Genomic DNA, 18,887 nt, shown 5'->3' with positions numbered 1-18,887 from the left:
AAGCTAATTTCTGTAGTCTGTACACCAGTGACAAGGCTTTCATACACCACTGGGAATTCAAATTTTAGCAATTTATTAAACTGTATTATATATTCCCTCTTTCTTTCTTTTAATGTATTTACAAAAGCACACAGGACAGGCTAGAAGACAAATATTGTGTAAGAAAATAAGGGGGATGCGTATGGACCCCTTTGAGTACTAAACCGTTTTCTGTAATGGTGGCCTCTAATTTGCATATTTAGGAGTAATCTTACCACTAATTAGATTCTCATGCGGCCAGAGCCGTCCCCCGTCGCGAACACACACAGACGGCCGTCGCGCGAACACAAATGTACATTCTGACATGTGTCTCCCCAACGTGCATGCGCACGTGCGTGTCCGCGCATACACGGCCGCGACCCTACCCGGTGAAGGGCAGGCGAAAGTAGTTGCAAACGTGGGGTTATTGTTTTCATAGACCTTGCTGCTTGTTTCTCGCGCGAAACCTGGCAACGTTAGCTCCCATTGTTTGACACATAAACGCTAATAATAGCTGAGATTTGACGAAATTGAGAAACGGGCTTCGCAGTTAAGTTCAGATGGTAATGGTCAATGGCTGTGTGCAAATTCAGAGCAATTGCTCCAGTCACTGAGGAGAACCGGGCAGCTTTCCATGACACCACGCACTACAGACAGACAGACAGACAGAGGTTTGTAGAATTATAGGAGGATTGAAAAAGTAGTGCAAAATTGTCAGCCATGTTGTTATGCAAATTAGAGGGTTAAAAAAAATTGCTTGGGTACCATGTTTATTATTTTTATGTATTTATTTATTCAGATGGTGTCACGGTTTGCATAATGACCGAACCCAAATACAGAGCCACAAGCAGAAGTTTCAATTCACAGATTTATTAAAGCAGTAGTTAAGCTTACAGTCAAACGTAGTAGATTCAAGCAGTAAACAGGAATTGCAAAACCTTTCAGAAGCACCCATCAACTAACACGACACTCCAAGGCAGATCAAAGGAACGACAATGTATCTACGGACAGTGTGCGTGTGGAATGAGTCCAGTTTTATAGACAGCAGGTTGATTAGAGAAGTGTTCACAGGTTGGTAATGGGCATGGCACTGCTGGGCTGATGATAGCCTGGCATTGCCAGACTGATGACGTGGATTCACTCACACGTTCCTCCACGGCAGCGGTGGGCAACTTTGATGATGGAGAGGGCCACTATATTTCCACATTCACTGCAGAGGGTCACATTGCTGCAGAGGGCCACATTGCATAATAATATTCTATATTCGCCATTCTATGTCACACAAAAGTAGCAAAAATAGCCGATCTACAAGCTCAAAACGCCTCGCGTTTTGAGCTTGAAGATCTGCTATTTTTGCAAATTTGTTATTGGAATCCAAAATTTTTATTTTGCTATTTTTCAACTGGAATACTGAAAAGTTACATTTGTATTTAATTTCAAATGCATTTAGTTATACTTATGTTAACTTTATGAACTTAAATACGAATACATTGGACATAAAAAAGACAATAGAATTGTAATAGTCTACAACTAAGCACCTTAACGTCCATAAGTATATCATGCACAGTATACATACTTTGCTGCTATGCTCAGGCACCTTAGGTACTATCTCAGGTACTATTGTAAATATGTAGATAACTTGTTAGGCCTTTTTGTTGTTCTCTTGCTTGATCTCCTTCCCACTTGCCCCCCCAACCCCTCTTCTTCCTCCCCCTCTTCTTTCTATGGAAATAACGTTGCGATGGGAACGATGTACAAAAACAAATTTCACCCACTTTTTTACCTTGTAAACCTGTGATGTGACAATAAACCTGATTCTGATTCTGAATAAAACGTTGACGTTCTGAATGGAGGTGGTCACAGTGAAACCGTACTGCTGCGGTCACGTAGCGCAGAGAAATTCCTTTCTATCAAGACCAAGTTTGACCTAATAGAAGCATAGATTAAATATCAAAACATACGGGCGGGGTTTGTGTGCGTCACCAGGGCTTCTGAGCAGCAGGGGCGGTGGGATCCATAATAACGCGCCAATGACGTGTAACACGTCCATTTTTTCCAAAGCCCAGAGTACCAATGACGTGTAACACGTCAAAACCGCGTTTTCAGTGTTTATGCTAGATGGCGCTGTTCGCCAACCTATGAGTGATCCTATGACTTCTGGAGAAGAGTAGATCCGGAAATAATGTGATCACAACAAACCCAGCCCCGTCCAATCTAATGTTAAAGGATTTAGAAAAATACATCTGCTTTCCTGTTTTTTTCTGCGTTTTTGGCGAGAACAAGATATATTCAACAGCCAATAACTAAAGAACGGTGACACGCTTTCCCCCCCGATGGAAACAGAGACACTCCTCCGTCTTTACAAGCTCTTTACAAGATCTACAAGCTTGTAGCTACGAGCTTGTAGATCTGCTATTTCTTTTTTTTAAACTGTGAAAATGTGTGAAAATATTTGAATATATTTACACATTTTGAACTCAAATCTTTGCTTTCGGGGGTCCTTGGAACAATATATTTTGGGATGGGGGGGGGGGGGGGGTCCGTGGACAAAAACATATCATTTTGGGCGGTCCTTTTTACATGTATTGATTTTAGCTTGAAGCCCCTTCTAAGTGTACAAATTGGGTGTAAACTGGGAGTTTTGTAGCTTTTTCAGGAACGGATGATCCTTCCCACAAATCACCTCCATGATGGATATCGCCTGTACACACACACACACACACACACACACACACACACACACACACAATGTAGTGTTCTTCACTTTTGTTCACAACTATGTGGCTACATAGTAAGCTGATAAGTAGTAACTGTATTGTATAGGCTAGTAACTGATGCACTGTATTTGAAAATGCTCATCAACCCACTGTGAGTCTTTCAGACTATAGTGTGCTAAATCGTTACCTTCTTCATATAACTCATGCCCATGAGTGGTTTCTGCACGCCCATGTAGAGTCCTGCCAACTGCATGTAGAGTGTGGACACGTTCAGAGAGAATGGTGGATACAGCTCACTGCACAGGACAAGGAGGATTTGCACAGCCATTATATAACGATATGACACACTGGGAGATATGGCTATGACTTCAAATCAATATCCTGATTATTTCTAGATTACGATTAATGAACGATTATTAAACACATAATAATATTACTGAAAATAGCAGATCTACAAGCGTGTGATCTTGTAGATTGGCTATTTACGCTCTTTGTGTACGCCACCATTGTACACTGAAGTATATATAATACAGGGTTAAAAATATCGATATAGTCAAAAATAAAAAATCTAATCAAATCGTTGATTCATTGATATAAATATATACGTTTAAAAAAAAAGCTTCTAGATTATTCAATTAACCTGTAGGCCAAAATATTTTGATATATGTTTGGTTAATAGCCCGCCCTCCTCCAGGTTTTGAGATTTGAGGCCATTCCTGACAGTCGTAGTAGTAGCTACCTGAAAGGTTGTGCGATCTTCTCGCCGTAGTGGATCGCACCATTCAGATCGCCCATGCCGGCACAAGCCCCCATGGCCTGGTTCATCACGAGGAGCATGTAAAAGTTGGAGTCATCGAACACGGTTCCCATCTTCTCCAGGGACTGTTTACACATATCCATCAACTCGCTAGGGGGTGCAAGAGAGTTAAGGATGCAATGGCACAGGCGGAACCTGAAAAGCTATAATTAAAGGTACTCAAACCAGACTCTTGTAACGGTGGGATGCTATACTTTGTTGATTCAACAGCTTTTACATTTACTTTACTTTGAATTTAAATGCATTTAATTACATTTATGTTGGTTTTCAGAGAATATTTTCAGAGCAAAGAGGCTCTTGCCGGACAAGTTGTCTCATGTGGATCAGTGTGCGAAAAGGGCTTTTCGAGAACAGGTACAGCATATCTCCGGGAGCTATTTATACGATCAATAGCTAGGCCTGTCACAATTAGTACATAATCGTCGAATCGCAATTATTTGAGATAATCACAATTATTTTTGCATAATCGTCATAATCGTTTCCATTTTGAAAAATATTCACACATTTTCAAATAATAAAAAGAAGCAGATCTACAAGCTTACAACGCGTCACAACGCGCTGTAAGCTTGTAGATCTGCTATTTCTGCTTTTCTTTACATGAATAAAAGTATTAAATATGTCAATAATTTATTTGTATATTTCAGTTATTTGTCATATTATCTGCCCTGTGCAATGTTTGATTACGAAGCCAATGACAATGAATCATCAACTTAAATTTGTAATCGTGACAGCCCTATGAATAGCACAAGGAGGCACATGGCCTGAAACACAGGGAGTTGTGGGTGTGAAAACCTCATCTTATGTAAGGATATTTTTCTCCTTGCTCTCGATGGCTAACCTAAACAGTCCAATGGTCATCCTAGCGAAGCCGACCATGTCACTGATGACGTCTGGCCCAATGGGATCACTCCGCTCACGCACTTTGAGCTTGGCCTCATCCTGAGACCAAGGAGAGAAGATGACATGTTAGAGTTGAGGAACATTAGCCGCTTGTGAACTAGGATAATTCTGTTATCAATGATCTATCAATACTGCTGTGCTCTTGTGTGTGATGTTGAGGTGATGATTGTGTTTGTTTGTTTGTTTGTTTGTTTGTTTGTTTGTTTGCTTATTAATTTAAAAAATGTTTCAAAAGATTCTCAGAAATGTTCTAAAAATATTCAAAATGTTCTGAAAAATAGGGCTCACTTGACTAATGATAATAATAATAATGTATTTTTGCACATTTGGGTCCCGTGCAGACACCAAATGTATATTTTGGGTCTCGAGTTGAAAAGGGAATCCCAGGTTTACAGTGTTTGCTTTATGTTCTAAGGTTTTTATCTCTGTGTTTACACATTCAGATTCCATCACCGGACACTAAAACTTCTGAACTGAACTGTATACGTCATTCTATTTTGTCACGTTTCTTTTTCAGTCTTGTTTCTCATGACTTACTTTGGACTTAGTTTGACATTCCTGGCAGTCACAGGTGAAGTTGTAACAGTCTCTTAACTGGTTGTTTCTGTCTTCTGTTGGGTACATAATGTCTATGTAGCTGATCAGCATCTTTGGAAGGCACAGGAACACACACAGACATGTGACTACTACTTCAGGTTTCTCCTCCACATCTAAGTCTGGGGTCAAGGAGTTGTTTTTTATCTGGAGTGTCTAAGGGCAAGTAAACACTGTAGGACTTTTAAAGTGGTCAGGGAGTCATCTGATCGTTACGCATTTCACACTACAGGAGTCCATTTCTTAAAATCGGCTGTCATACATCGTTTTTTACACTATAGATTGATCGCCAACAATAGCTGCGACGCGTTATGAGCTTGTAGATCGGCTATTTTCAAATATCCAATGTATTTGTATATAGGTTTAAGGTGCTCATGTGGCCTAGTCGCTTTTGTTGGGCTTATTTTCATAGACCTGGTTGCTTATTTCTCTCGCAAAATCTGGCAACACTGTTCAGACACACACTGCACACACACACACACACACACACACACACACACACAAACAGAGCTCGCTCTCTCAGTCTCTCTTTCTCTCTCTGTGTGAAATTCCTCTCAAATAAACGGCCTCCCCTCGAGCACGCTCGCTCACTCTCTCATCCTGTTTTATAATGTTTAACTTAATACAGGACTGGACGGTAATATTGCGGTACTATGCGGGGGTCTGTCTGTTGTGGTCAGGTCCAGCGACCCTCCCCTAGTCACGGTGGCTGTAATGTGCTCTCATTGGCTGTAGCGCGGATTCCAGGTGGTCCTCAGCTAAATGATGGAGAGTTGGTAACAATTGACAATTGGTTTAATTTTACTCTCGCAAGAGTTAAACTATTATAACATCTGCACATCTGCATCACTTAATTTACAAGAAGTCTTCACAATTAGAGAATGAAGAATAATTGTTATTTTGATCAACTTTTGCCTGTTATCTCTCCTATGGTACCAACATGCAGCATGGACGGAATTCTGGACAAAATCATATCCAACGATAACAACATATTCTAAGGCTTGGGTCTGAGAGTCTAAATCTCATCAAACGGTGGTCTGAGAGCTCAAATGCCGAATAAATAATGGACCTTGACATGAAAAAGGTTGAAAACCACTGCCCTACCCCCTTGTAACACATACCGTGTCCCCCATACACACACATACATCCCTGTGCAGCTGTCTCTTCTCCTCACCTCATCACCAGGCTTCATATCCTGTATTGCCCGTATTTCTGCTGTCGTTCCCTTGTACGTGACAGCCACACTGGGTACACAGCTGTGGTTTATGAGGGAAAAACTGAGGGGAGAGAGGGTGATGGGGAGAGAAGGTAAACAGGAAGAGAAGAGAAAGAGAAAGAGAAAGAGAAAGAGAAAGAGAGAGAGAAAGAGAGAGTTAGTCCATGAGCCAGAGCCCCAAAATTGAGCTATGATTATCAAATGGGTGGGCAAATCTAAGTTTGATTTTTTGACTAGCTGTATACATCTCTATTTCACAGTTTGGCATGATAACCATTGCAGACTAGTAGCTTAGTGCAGTTATCATGAGTTGAATATGTGGACCCCTATATTGTCACATTGGCAAATTGTTACAACAAATATATGAAGAACTTTCAATGGTGTTCATATATGAACCCACTTCTCTGCACAATTCAAGTATGGGGAATTGATTGGAATGGTGATTTTACTTCTTCAAAACGTCCATTATGCTTAAATGGCCTTTTAATGCAAGATTTCATACACAAATATAATAATTTTAAAATAAGGCCTATTAATATCCCCAATTTGAAAGTGTGTGCTGAGAACCAACATGTTCGTAATGGCTATAGAAAACTGCTCACCATTCAAAGCTTTAATTTGAGTGGTAACATGTGGTTGCAAAACACATAGACCCTAAACGTACTACACTAGTAAAAAATAACAGAATCATATAATAAAACCGATTGCACGAGACCCCTATGCGTGTAATGAGGGGATCACCGTGAGGACGGCGATCATGGAAAATATTCTATGATTTTTCAAAGGTTAGTCAAAATCACTCGGTTCGCTGGCAGTGGGCTGACACTTTTCTGAAAAACTCTGGCATTTTGTGACAACCACACATTATTGCAGTACTGTAGCTTTTTTTAATGGTTTACTGACATGATAAGTAGGGTTTAAGTGGTTACATTGATGAGGGTTTAACTCTGTATGTGTGCGTGCGAGTGCGTGTGTGCGTTCTTACTCAGCGTAGACAACACGACCGATATGAGGTTCCAATTCCTCATCATGCAAATCGGAGCTATTACAGCGAACCTGTTGCACAGAGAGAGAAATCATTACTAATCCTGCTAATGTATTCACACCTGTTGGAAAACAATTTGGTTGTTATTTTCTTCTTCCTCTCATTTTTAATGATCTGCTGTGAGTTAGCTGAGAAATGGTCGGCAGATTGTTTCAGAATCCATGAGTGCTGGACAGGTGAGAAAGTGGTCAGTGTACTAATGCTATTCTGTATCAAAGTAGCAGACAGTAAAAAGGGGGGGTACAGTATATTGTTACTGTCTGGCAGAAACCTTGTATCTCCATATTTATTTTTTTCTTTGTAGCTCACAGTGATGTGCATTGTGATGTGAGCTTGTAGATCAGCTACTGATTTTACATGCCAGGTTGAAAGTGGGTTTCAACTGTCCATGGGTTTAATAAACTTTGAACCAATGGACAGTATTAAGAGCTTGTGACTGAAGTATGACTACATTGTATTCACTGGAACACAGGTTATTTCCCCCCCATTTCCTGTAAAGTATCAGTTTTCGACATACAAGGTTTCCGCTGGACAACAACTGTGTGTGTGTGTGTGTGTGTGTGTGTGTGTGTGTGTGTGTGTGTGTGTGTGTGTGTGTGTGTGTTTGATTGATTGATGTACTTTATTTAGTAAGACATGAGAACATCAGTACATGGAAGTACAAATTCACAATACAATACGCTACTAAACTGGGAGACTCATTAAGCACTGAGCTTGTTTAAGATGAGATCCCCATGCACACAAATCATGACGACATATACACAAAAACTATACAGAATGTCGTACAATCAGCTTACAGGTTACTGGTATGAAGAGTAAAGAAGAATGTACAAGAGAAGAAAAATAAATGGGGGGGGGGGGGGGGGGGTAGGGGGGTAGGTTAAGACTTAGACAGGGGCCATTTTCGAATTGCAGCCTCCTGAAGGTGGGGGGGGGGGGGTAGGTTAAGACTTAGACAGGGGCCATTTTCGAATTGCAGCCTCCTGAAGGTGTATCTTTAGGGCAGTTTTGAAAGTGAGTAGGGTTTTACACTCCTTTACTCCTTTTGGTAGGGCATTCCACATTTTTGATGAATAGCATGAGAACGAGTTCATTCCCTTAGTTGAGCCAAATCTGGGTTGAACATGATTTGTGGAGCTGCCTCTGGTGTTATGATCGAGGACTTCATTAACATTTAGGAAGTATTTAGACAAATACAGGGGGATCCCAATGTTGTGGTGTATCTTGAAGACCAGGCCCATAGCAAGTTGCTGTACTCTGTCCTCAACCCTAAGCCATCCAATCCTAGCAAAATGAGCAGGGGTTAGATGGGTTTTGTGATTGAGGCCAAGAAGTAGCCTCACTAGTTTGTATTGGGATGTTTGGAGCCTTGTTTTTAAGGCCTTGGAGGTGTTGCGATACCATGAAGTGCATGCATAATCATAATAACCTTGTATGAGGGCCCCTGCAAGAATCTTCAGAGTATTCTTACTGACTAGACGTCCAATCCTATGCAAAAAGCGGTTTCTTTGGTTAACCTTTTTGATCACTCTTTCAGCGTTTTTGTTACCGGAGAGGTTTGCCTCCAAGATGGAACCCAGGTAGGTAATTTCCTCCTTTCTTGTGATAACATCATCACCCACTTTGATCGTGAAGCTCTCAGCCTTGCTAAGGTTAGGACTGGACCCAAAGAGGATGGATTCAGTTTTACCCAGGTGTAATGATAGTTTGTTGTCGGAGAGCCAGATGCAGATCTTGTTGAGTTCACACTGGCAGTGTGTGTGTGTGTGTGTGTGTGTGTGTGTGTGTGTGTGTGTGTGTGTGTGTGTGTGTGTGTGTGTGTGTGTTTTCACAGTGGCTACCTGGGAGAAGAGTGAAAGCAGGTCATGGTGATCAGGGAAGTCCAGGTGTTTGGAATAGAATTTATGCAGGCCGGCAATGTCAGCCTCGTAAATCGATTTCCTCTCGTCGCCCACATCTGGTTTTCAAAATACACAGTAAAATACACAGTGTTAATGAACTGAAAGTGTAAAGATTGTGTGCAAAGAATATAAATACAGAATAGACAGGTTACACTAATGCACTGCTCCACTGTATTACCCACTTTAACCCTATATGGCATGGCAGTGGCGGCCATTTTGTGGTGCCACAAATCAAAACCCCATAAGTCTTTCCGAAAATATTTATATAAATTATTTTAAGCCTGGAACTAGAAAGAAACCCTAGAAAGAAACCCGAAATACCCGGGTTCCGACCCGCCGGGTCCATTCACAAGAAGTGACTCCGGGTCCGGGTCGGAATGAACCGTTTCAGTTTGTCTCTGGTCTCGGGGCTCAGAATGTGAAATGGACGGTTCCACTAATACTCGAGTGGACCCGGCGAGCGGGGGTTCTCGGGCTCAGACTGTGAAATGGACGGTTCCACTAATACTCGAGTGGACGGAGGGAGGGAGGGAGGGAGGGGGGTCGCTCAGAGTCAGAAGACAGACTGGCAGTGACGCAGTCAATGACTGGCTGCTATTTATATTATATCACTACATAATGTTATACCATTGACCTAAATGGCGATATATTAACAAGGATAGGATGATTAAAAAAATGTATGTCTGCATTAGCCTTGATGATCGTCTTGACCGAAGGCTCTGTCTGTATTAGGAACAACTTTGGACAGGTGGAAAACTTTAGTTAAACTTGCAGAGTGGCGCATTACTTTACCTGAGTTACATCTTCTGATAGTTGTACTTGAATGTTGACATGAAATAATAATCCTGTTTAGTGTTTCACTACCACAAGCAAAGAATTCGACATCAAGGATTCGACAGTGATGTCACTATGCAACAAGGAAGTAGCACGGACGCTACGCCATGTTCGAAGTTGGTTTAAAGATAGCAAGGATTCGTCAGTGATGTCACATCGCCGATCCTTTCACATGTGACCCACTCATTTCTATACGCCAGTTATATCAAATATTGTCGATTAACGCAATGCTTTGGTTAATGGTTCAAAATGGTAAAACAGTAGAGTTGATAGCGTGTTGTTACCCGGTATGCTCCGCAAAGCACAATGGAAACTCCAAAGCCAATTATAATGTTAAACAACATTAAATGTTGTTTAACATTAGAAATTAACATGGATTATAGTTGGCAATGAAGAAGGATTACACACATCTAGAACGTGGATTTATTTTGTATTTATAAACTATCCAATGAGCATTGACTGGGATTATACATCACAACCATGGAGGCTATAAATTTAGGTAAGAAAGTATGAAACAAGTCTTATTTAACGCTGGACAACTACAACTAGTTATGACGTTAGCAAACAATTTTGCGTTCGGGTATTTCGGGGTCTCGGGTTATGTACGGGTTCGGTTCTTGTATGTCACGGTTCTATACGGGTCGGGGTCCGACAGCTCTCGGTAATGATCGGGTCCGGAACTCCGATTTCTAACAATGGCCCGGGTCCATTCGGTTCCTGGTAATATTTTCGCGGGTCCATTCGGGTATCGGCCCTTCATATTTGACTATAAGCCGGGGCCATTCGGTTCCGGGTAATTTTTTCACGGGTCCATTTGGGTACGGATCTTTATATTTTACCCGTGAAGACCTTTACCTGGAACCAAGCCATCCAGGTTCCTGGTGATTCATGACCATAAAACATTTGATTCTGTGAAAAATTTGAAAACCGCAAAACAAAGGGTATTTATTAAATATAGTATATCAGGTAGTCAGAATGTATCTTACCTTTATTATTCATATTATATTATTGACCCGTTCTTTGTTAGGTTTCATTATTAAATTATTGACTTATTCTATGCTTGTATTATTCTAATTGGCAGCCTAAAGTGCCATTCACACTGAGCACTATAACTATAAAGATAACTATAACTATATCGTTAACCATTGTATTTCTTTTTATAGTAGGTGTGAACTCTGCCATCCACTTGACTTTAAAACAATGTAAACTATATTTGTATACATGTAGTTATAGTTATAGTGCTCTGTGTGAATTGCCCTTAACAGCTATGCGCATGACATCATCATACCCGGAAGTTATGCGGAAATGCCTACTGAGTGGCAAAAAAAACAACTTTCTGGCCTTGACAGCCCATACATCCAACATAAAGGTCCGATCTGATTGTATTAAACGACGTTAAACTCACCAACATGCAGGGTTGGGAGGGTTACTTTTAAAAAGGAATCCCCTACAGTTACAGATTACTTGCTAAAAATTGTAGTCAGTAACGTAATCCGGTTACTTATTATTAAAAAGTAACTACTAGTTACTTTCAGTTACTTTTGGATTACTTTTAAGCAAAACTCTATTTAATTAGATAAAACATGTTTTACCATTGACAGCAGGCCTGGAATTTCGTCATTTTAGTGGCAAGGCCACTTGGCCTTTGGTTTTGTCAATTTTTTGAGGGCACAAAGGCCAATTGCCAGGGCAAGAAGGCCAGCAAATAAAACGATGATTTTTAAGTCCACGGAAATAATGAATTTAACTTGAAGGTTAAAGATGATTTAATTTTAATATAGTACAAGAATAGTGTAACTGTCTGTGAAATATAACCCATTTATTTCATAAAATGATGCATTAGGTTATAGCCTATTGGTCTCAATATTTGTCACATTCATCCTTGGACTTCACTGACTGTAGGGGTCACATTAATCACATTAGAATCACAGATTAGAGATTTTATGTATTTTCCCCTATTTTTTGTATTTGTCCACTATTTAAAATATAGTATTTCTTAATTGTTAATAATTATAGCTTGTAGATTGGCCTTTTTCACCATTTGAAATTATTTTAAAATAAAAGGAACAGTTTTCCCAACCGACAGTGACAATATTTAGCCTATATATGGTTCTGTATCAGTGTATGAGTCAGTTTGAGCAGATTTAATTCTAATTGGCTACTATGACTGCCTATGAATTTCATGGGCCTGGGTAGGGCCACCTGGCCTGGCGGAGATCTGCCGTGTTGCGCAGCAGCACAGCAGGAGAAGGCAATTAACTTAAACGAGGAGCTGCGCAGCAAAAACGGCTCAAACCATGTCAAACTACATGAAACTACATCTGCTGAAATAAACTTCCCATTTGAATCATTGTTGACACACGAAGAGAACATGGATGTTGATTGCAAAAGGATTATTTATTTATTGTCCATCAGAGCGGTGAGATCACAGCTTCTCTATACTTTTGTATGATATTGATAGCCTAAACTTTTAATCTGTTTGCAGTTATTACTTTGTATTGCTGTTGATCCAACATCAGGGTTTCTCTCGCGCACCCGCGCTCTCTCTCTCTCATGCTCTCTCTCTCCCCCCCTCTCTCTGTCAAAAGTGTTGCTTGGCTTCCACGCATTATAAGCTGGAATATAGGCTTGAAATCAAACCTACCAGTGGTTATGTGCAGCGTTTCACTTGATGTTGAATCTCAACCAGAGAACTGGTGTCTACCATTACCATATTGACAGAGGTGCGCTGTGCGTCCTGGCCGTCTCCACGCATCCATTGCAGTCTGTGCAGAGTGTGCGCTCTTGCGGGTGGTTGTTTGGTGTTATAATAATTTATCACTCGTTTGTCAAATTGATGAGGGGAAGGAAAGAATGTAATCGGCCTGTAACCCCCGTTACAACACCCCCGTTACTGTAATCCAGATTACACATTTTAAAATGTACTGTAAGACGTTACCGTTACCATTTTTATTTACTCTGATTACGTAACGGCGTTACATGTAATCCGTTACTTCCCAAAACTGCCAACATGGCAGCTGTACGGAAAGCTTGAATAATCCTCTTTCTATCTGCAAAGTTTTAGTTTCATAAAAATCCACCGTAGACATGTTATGAGCTACTTTCTGTCAATACATTCTGTGCAGGTGATAATTTAAGTGTCAGAGTTTGGAAGCGCTCGTTTTCAATAACGCAACGTCCTGCTGCCTCCTGCATTATGTGCAATTTACAAACAGGTGGTACGCAGGACCGTGATTTCCAACGAGCGCTACCAAACTCCAACGCTCCATAGACCATATTCACACGGTGGCCATATTGGAATTTAACATTGAAAGTGCCGCCACCCGGGGTGGCTACTTTCATTGACTTCATAGAAACATGGCCGCCGTGTGAATATGGTCTATGCTGCTCAATGTTTTACCACTCATTATAGAAGAGGGGGGCGTGTCCCAGTGGAAAAGTGATGCACGTGCGTACTCTCTATAAGACGTAAAAGCAATGGTGGTTTTCACTGTCTGGCACTGAATGGTCACAGCAGCCTTGGAAAATTGCCCACCCCTCCTTGAAGCGGTAAATCCATTTGTTTCCCTGTTAATTCAACTCTTGAGAGTGTATGAATGGAACCGAATGGACCAGTAAGGGTCCATTTGACCAGGGGTGCAATGCTCACTGGACGGCCTTGCACGCCGTGCCGGAACCTATTTGACCAGGAGCACACGCAGGCACACGCATAGATTTAAAACTACTTTAAATTCACACCTCAACAAAGTTTTCAAAGGCTCCCGACTCACACCTAGCGAATTAACATAGGAATAAGCCTAGATGCATATCAATTGTCCATTGTGTGACTTGCAGTGTAGGTGTTAAGCGACGTGCGCGTCACGTCATTGAAATAGAGTGCAAGAACATACCAAATGAGCATTGCATGCCTACATTTGGCTACATCTTTCCTCTCTCTTAGTTACAAATGAATTACAATAAATTAACACAGATTGTATGGCGAATGTACCCATGTGTGTGCATGTGTGTGTGTGTGTTTATGTTGAGTGATCCCTTACGTAATTCTTCCATCAGTATAAGCTTCTCAGATGCAGATCTTTCTTTCTGTGCCTTCTGTAGAAAGAAGCATTTGCAAGAAATTAAGCATTGGCAAAAATTCTACACTTCTTAATCTTTATTTAAACAAATAATGCAGAAAGGTTCTTCCATATAAAGCAGTTAGTACAAATCATTTCAATAATTACAGATAGTTCATCATAAGGTACTTATACCCATCACATATCATTCATGTCCTTAAGTGATAATATTAAGAAGAATTGTCAAATAACTGATTTCAAAATGCTGCTACTGATGGTTTATAAAGCACTGAATGGTTTAAGGCCAAAATGCATTTATGATGTTGTGCTATCATGAACTTCCACTCAGACAGGGGTCATCAACATGTCCGTACATGGACAAACATGTCCGGCTAGACTTGTCTATGTCCAAGTCCGTGGCACTTTTTTATTTATTAATTTTGTATGTGTTTGAATAATTTTGGTGACATGCTCATTAATATGTTGCAGGATATTTGTGGTATTGTACCGTACATGCTTGCATCAGGTGAGGACAACAAGACAGCTAGAAGTAATGTTTGCTAATAGCTGCCTTAATTCCCTGAAAATGTCAAAATGTGCATTCAATCCTTTGTGGGATAGCATTTTTTTCTAAGACAATGGATTAATGGAGTGTATGAGGTGTGTCAGACAATGAAACAATTAAGGTCAACGGTCTGTGAGTGACCACAGTGAAAAATGGTGCAGGAAAAGAGCAAAAACAGATGGCATGTCATCTGTTGAGAAGGAGCACTGAGGCAAAGGAGGGCAGAACTGGACAAGTAGAGCTGATTTTCGTCAATTAAGAAAAAGAGTTTCAATTCAATAATAACAATAACTACAATAACACTCCACAATCATAATCCATGGATCCACAGCCTCACCATCAGACCTCCTCCTCACCTCTGATCAGAATTAGGCACCTTTGCATCAAACTATTGTGACACTGCATTCCTTTCAATCCTGTCATGCCCTTCATTAATCACTCATCATGTACATAATTATCTGTTTTGACACTCAAGTATCCTTTTCTATTCTTGGTATACCCTAGACTTTCTCGTCATGTTGAACCTGTTCCTGTATGATGTTTTCCTGAGTTTTTGGGTGTTAGCGGGGGAGTGTCTGGCAACAGTCTGGCTCGCAAGACTACAATATACTCAACAACTCGTATTTCATAAATAGGAAGTGTTGGGGGAAAAAATCAAGACCACACACTCACCTTTGTGGCAAGGATCCTGGCCACCAGGCGGACTCTATCTGATGGACACCATTTCGGACCACACTTAAGCATTGCTGAGCACTCCAGCTTGTGCATATTCCAGTCCCCTTTCTGACATACACACACACACACAGACACACATGAAATTAACCCTACAAGCAATGCATGTTGCCTGGCACACAGTAACGCCAAAATTAAACTCGCCCACAAATACTGCTTAACAGTTGGTCTATAGAGCGTCTAAGCCAGTGGTAACCAACCTTTTCAAGCCCAAGAGCACATTCTATTTCCAATTGTAAGCCGTGATCTACCACTAAAATAGGTTTTAAAAAAACACTTGTCACAATTGCAATTTCTGACAGGCTCAATGCATGTGCATACATCGACACAAAGACTAGTAGTTTAAATAAGAATAAAGATGATAGTTATATAATAAATGCCTAAATATTAAGAAAAACGTATTAGAAATACAAATAAACTTCTTTGTTGAGTTATTTTTAAATAAAACAAAACACAAAGGACATGAAATAAATTGCTTTTACAGATTTCTTCTCTTCAATGCACAATATTTAGTTTCTCAGTTCTCAATTTCTCAGAATTTTCAAATTTACAGATATTCTGTTCAAATGACAAAAATGCATCCATCCATGACCATATATTTGCACAGATATGGTGACAGATACAATACTCTCAGGATCAGCCGACCTTTAATGAGACTTCTGTGACTGCACATTATCTGAAGCCTTTTGAAATCTGGTTGATACTTAGTGAATGCCAGTTTGAGGCAGTCATTAAGATGTGAGTCAGTCATAGAGTTCTAAACTTGGATTTTATTATTTTCAAGTAGGCATGCAGCTTAAGTGCACAAGACACAATCAGGGGATACTTCACAAGTGACCAGGTTTCTAGCTCTGCCCTCCAGTTGGTAGTCAGTAGTTCAAAAATCTCCATTTCAACACCTGTAGTTAATGCAAACACATCCTGCATTTTAACTGACAGCTGTTCAATGTCAATACTGAGGAAAGGGTTTGATAAAAAAGCAGCTACTTAACTCATGCCTTGTACCTCAACAAATCTATGGCCAAATTCAAAACATACTCTCTCGCCAGGCCGAAGACAATAATGCTTAACAGTTGGTCTATAGGGCGTCTAAGCTATGCTATGTACAGTGAGTAATGCCACTCAACACAATGCTAAGCTCTCAGTATACACTAGTCCTGTCCTTGACTGACCTGTGTCCTTCCTTACCCTCTTCTCAAATCTTCATGTCACACAAAGCTATTATTTTTAATTAACCCACTGAATCTCTTCTCCACCTGAATCAGATCTTTGCATGTCTACTGTGGTCATAGCCACTTAGGGCTTAGGCTGAGTGGTTAAATAAAATGACATTCAGTTCATGTGTGTATATTGACTCGTTTCCTTGTTAATTGTATAATTCAAATGAATTGTTCTTTTCATAATTGAAGTTTACTTAATTTAACCCATTGAGACCGGGAACGCATCCGTGTCATTTTTAGATTTCTTTGGCTATTCAAAAACAGCAGATATACAAGCTCATAGCGTGGCAGTGCAGTGAGCTTGTAGATCTGCTATTTTTGAAAAATTGTGCAAATCTTTGAATACAAATATTTTTTTAAGCGTTAGGATTTAGAAAAAAAATGTTTTAATCGGCCTCAGGTCTTAATGGGTTAAACCTATCTTGTCAAACAGTTATTTGTGTGTATTTACATTTATTTCTTAGCTTATAAGCTAAATGTTCTCAAATATAAACTTTTTTTTAAATGATTAGAAAAATGTAATCTACGTTATCGGTGGTTTAGGACGCTCGGAAATTTAGATCAGCATCGGACCCAAAAATCTGGGTTTTGTTTCTAATTGATCCACAGTGAAACCAAAGGTGAACTTCCATGTGTGATCAATCACATTCCATTCTATGTTACTGTTTTACACTCAATCAGAAGTGTTCTGTATCAGATATGAAACAAAGCCATGTAAGGAAACAAGTCCCCAGGACCTTTTTGTGTTATCCTTTTAGCCTAATGTCTTACTGTACCATGCACAGCTGTTTACATTTCTGACTAGTAATAAAGTATTCAATCAATCAATCAAAAAAGTTACTTAAGAACAAATTAACAATCAGATGGTAGAGGAATAATGTGAGCAACTTCAGATTAAAATGAGCTTTTGGCTAACTCTGGCTCATTTACGTCGACGTGAAAACTGACATGTTGATTAATGTGCACTGTCCCTGGTAAATAAATAAATAAATACAAATTCCTGCAGTCATTAACCCCCTTCCTCCTCCTCCTCATCCACTCGTTTCCTACCTGGCAGTTGACATTGCAATAGAAGGCTTTCTTGCACTTTACACATTTCTTCAAGTCTTCTTCTTCAGGTTTCCTATGAATGAACAAACATTATGTTTTAATGAGCAACATGTTACAACAAATGTGTTTACATCCTCTTGGATGGATATATTGATTGTTTACACACACACAAGCACGCACACACGCAGGCACACACGCACACCTAGATAGCATTGTGCTTAGGTACTCCAGTGCACCAGATTAACTTGCAACGCAACATAGAGAAATTTGTGAAAGAAAAATAAATTCATAATAATAATAACAATAATAATAAAATATAATATAATATGAATACACATTATTCATACCAAAAACACAAGAATGATGTGAAATCTGTCTTGGGGTAGATTATCCCCTCAGAACAGAGAAATAGCAGAAGCAGTTGTTTGCAGGTGTTCCTCCAATTGTAAACAGCACAGCCCACAGACTTTGAGTACTTCTGTAGTACTAGTATTAATAGAGCTGAGCTTATGGTGGACCAGCTGTCTGCTCCACCAAACAACACAACAGCCCAACGTCAATTCAATCATCCCAAACAGTGCATATCAGCAGCACTTTATAGCAAGTTGTAGTATAGGGACAACAGAACAGTGTCTAAACGCAGCTTTGAGGTGGGTTGCTTCCACTGTGCTTTGTGCAGAGTCAAGCCAAACCCCGGAGCAGTCTGGAACGGATCAGTTTGTTGCCTGTCCAAAATCTGGAAGTTATTGGGAATCGAACCCAGGACCTTCTAGCTGTGAGGCGACAGTGCTACCGACTGTGCCACCGTGCCCCAAGTTATGACAATTTATGATGAAATTAATAGAAATCTTCTATAGAGGAACAAATATCATCAATCATTTAAAACATATCACAAAAGTAGCTTACTGCTGCCAATGACGGTTTGAAAATGTAGCTCTCAGCTATTCCTGGGAGTCTATATTATTGCTACAGTAGGTTCTACTATTGTTCAAGATTATTTCTATAGTTTCCCATTCTACTAAATTGTTAATTTCACCTACATTTACATACATAGGACCACAATGGAAACAAGTCCCCATGACTGTTTTGCGTTAACATTTTTGACGAATAAAGTATTCAATCAATCAAAAACCTGGTATCCCAAGTTTAAAATGTCACCTCTGCTTTAAAAAAAATTAAAATAATAATCTAGTATTATTTTCCTTTTTATTTTATGTTTTTGT

General features: G+C 39.9%; 2 protein-coding genes across 4 annotated transcripts in view; one reads left to right on the top strand and one right to left on the bottom strand.

Moving 5' to 3' along the window:
• LOC308105422 (OX-2 membrane glycoprotein-like) overlaps window positions 1-18,887 on the top strand; it is a 54,550-nt gene that overhangs the window by 6,604 nt on the left and 29,059 nt on the right. The gene's annotated exons all lie outside the window — the stretch shown is intronic.
• LOC308105420 (N-lysine methyltransferase SMYD2-B-like) overlaps window positions 1,964-18,887 on the bottom strand; it is a 45,482-nt gene continuing 28,558 nt past the window's right edge. For all 3 annotated transcript variants that reach the window (XM_080456136.1, XM_080456135.1, XM_080456134.1), the window contains exons 4-14: window positions 17,665-17,737; window positions 15,335-15,445; window positions 14,080-14,134; window positions 9,149-9,264; window positions 7,248-7,318; window positions 6,221-6,323; window positions 4,990-5,100; window positions 4,365-4,491; window positions 3,475-3,649; window positions 2,923-3,031; window positions 1,964-2,719 (exon numbers count right to left, since the gene is read on the bottom strand). In XM_080456136.1, coding sequence (XP_080312262.1) covers window positions 2,627-2,719; window positions 2,923-3,031; window positions 3,475-3,649; window positions 4,365-4,491; window positions 4,990-5,100; window positions 6,221-6,323; window positions 7,248-7,318; window positions 9,149-9,264; window positions 14,080-14,134; window positions 15,335-15,445; window positions 17,665-17,737 — 1,144 coding nt within the window. In that variant the 3' untranslated portion in view covers window positions 1,964-2,626. The remainder of the gene's footprint in view (window positions 2,720-2,922; window positions 3,032-3,474; window positions 3,650-4,364; window positions 4,492-4,989; window positions 5,101-6,220; window positions 6,324-7,247; window positions 7,319-9,148; window positions 9,265-14,079; window positions 14,135-15,334; window positions 15,446-17,664; window positions 17,738-18,887) is intronic.

Source organism: Gymnoscopelus braueri, assembly GCF_963280865.1.
Source record: "Gymnoscopelus braueri genome assembly, chromosome: 17".
Classification (NCBI taxonomy): domain Eukaryota; kingdom Metazoa; phylum Chordata; class Actinopteri; order Myctophiformes; family Myctophidae; genus Gymnoscopelus; species Gymnoscopelus braueri.
The sequence above is the reverse complement of the archived record's forward strand: the minus strand, read 5'-3'. Positions and strand labels throughout refer to the sequence as shown.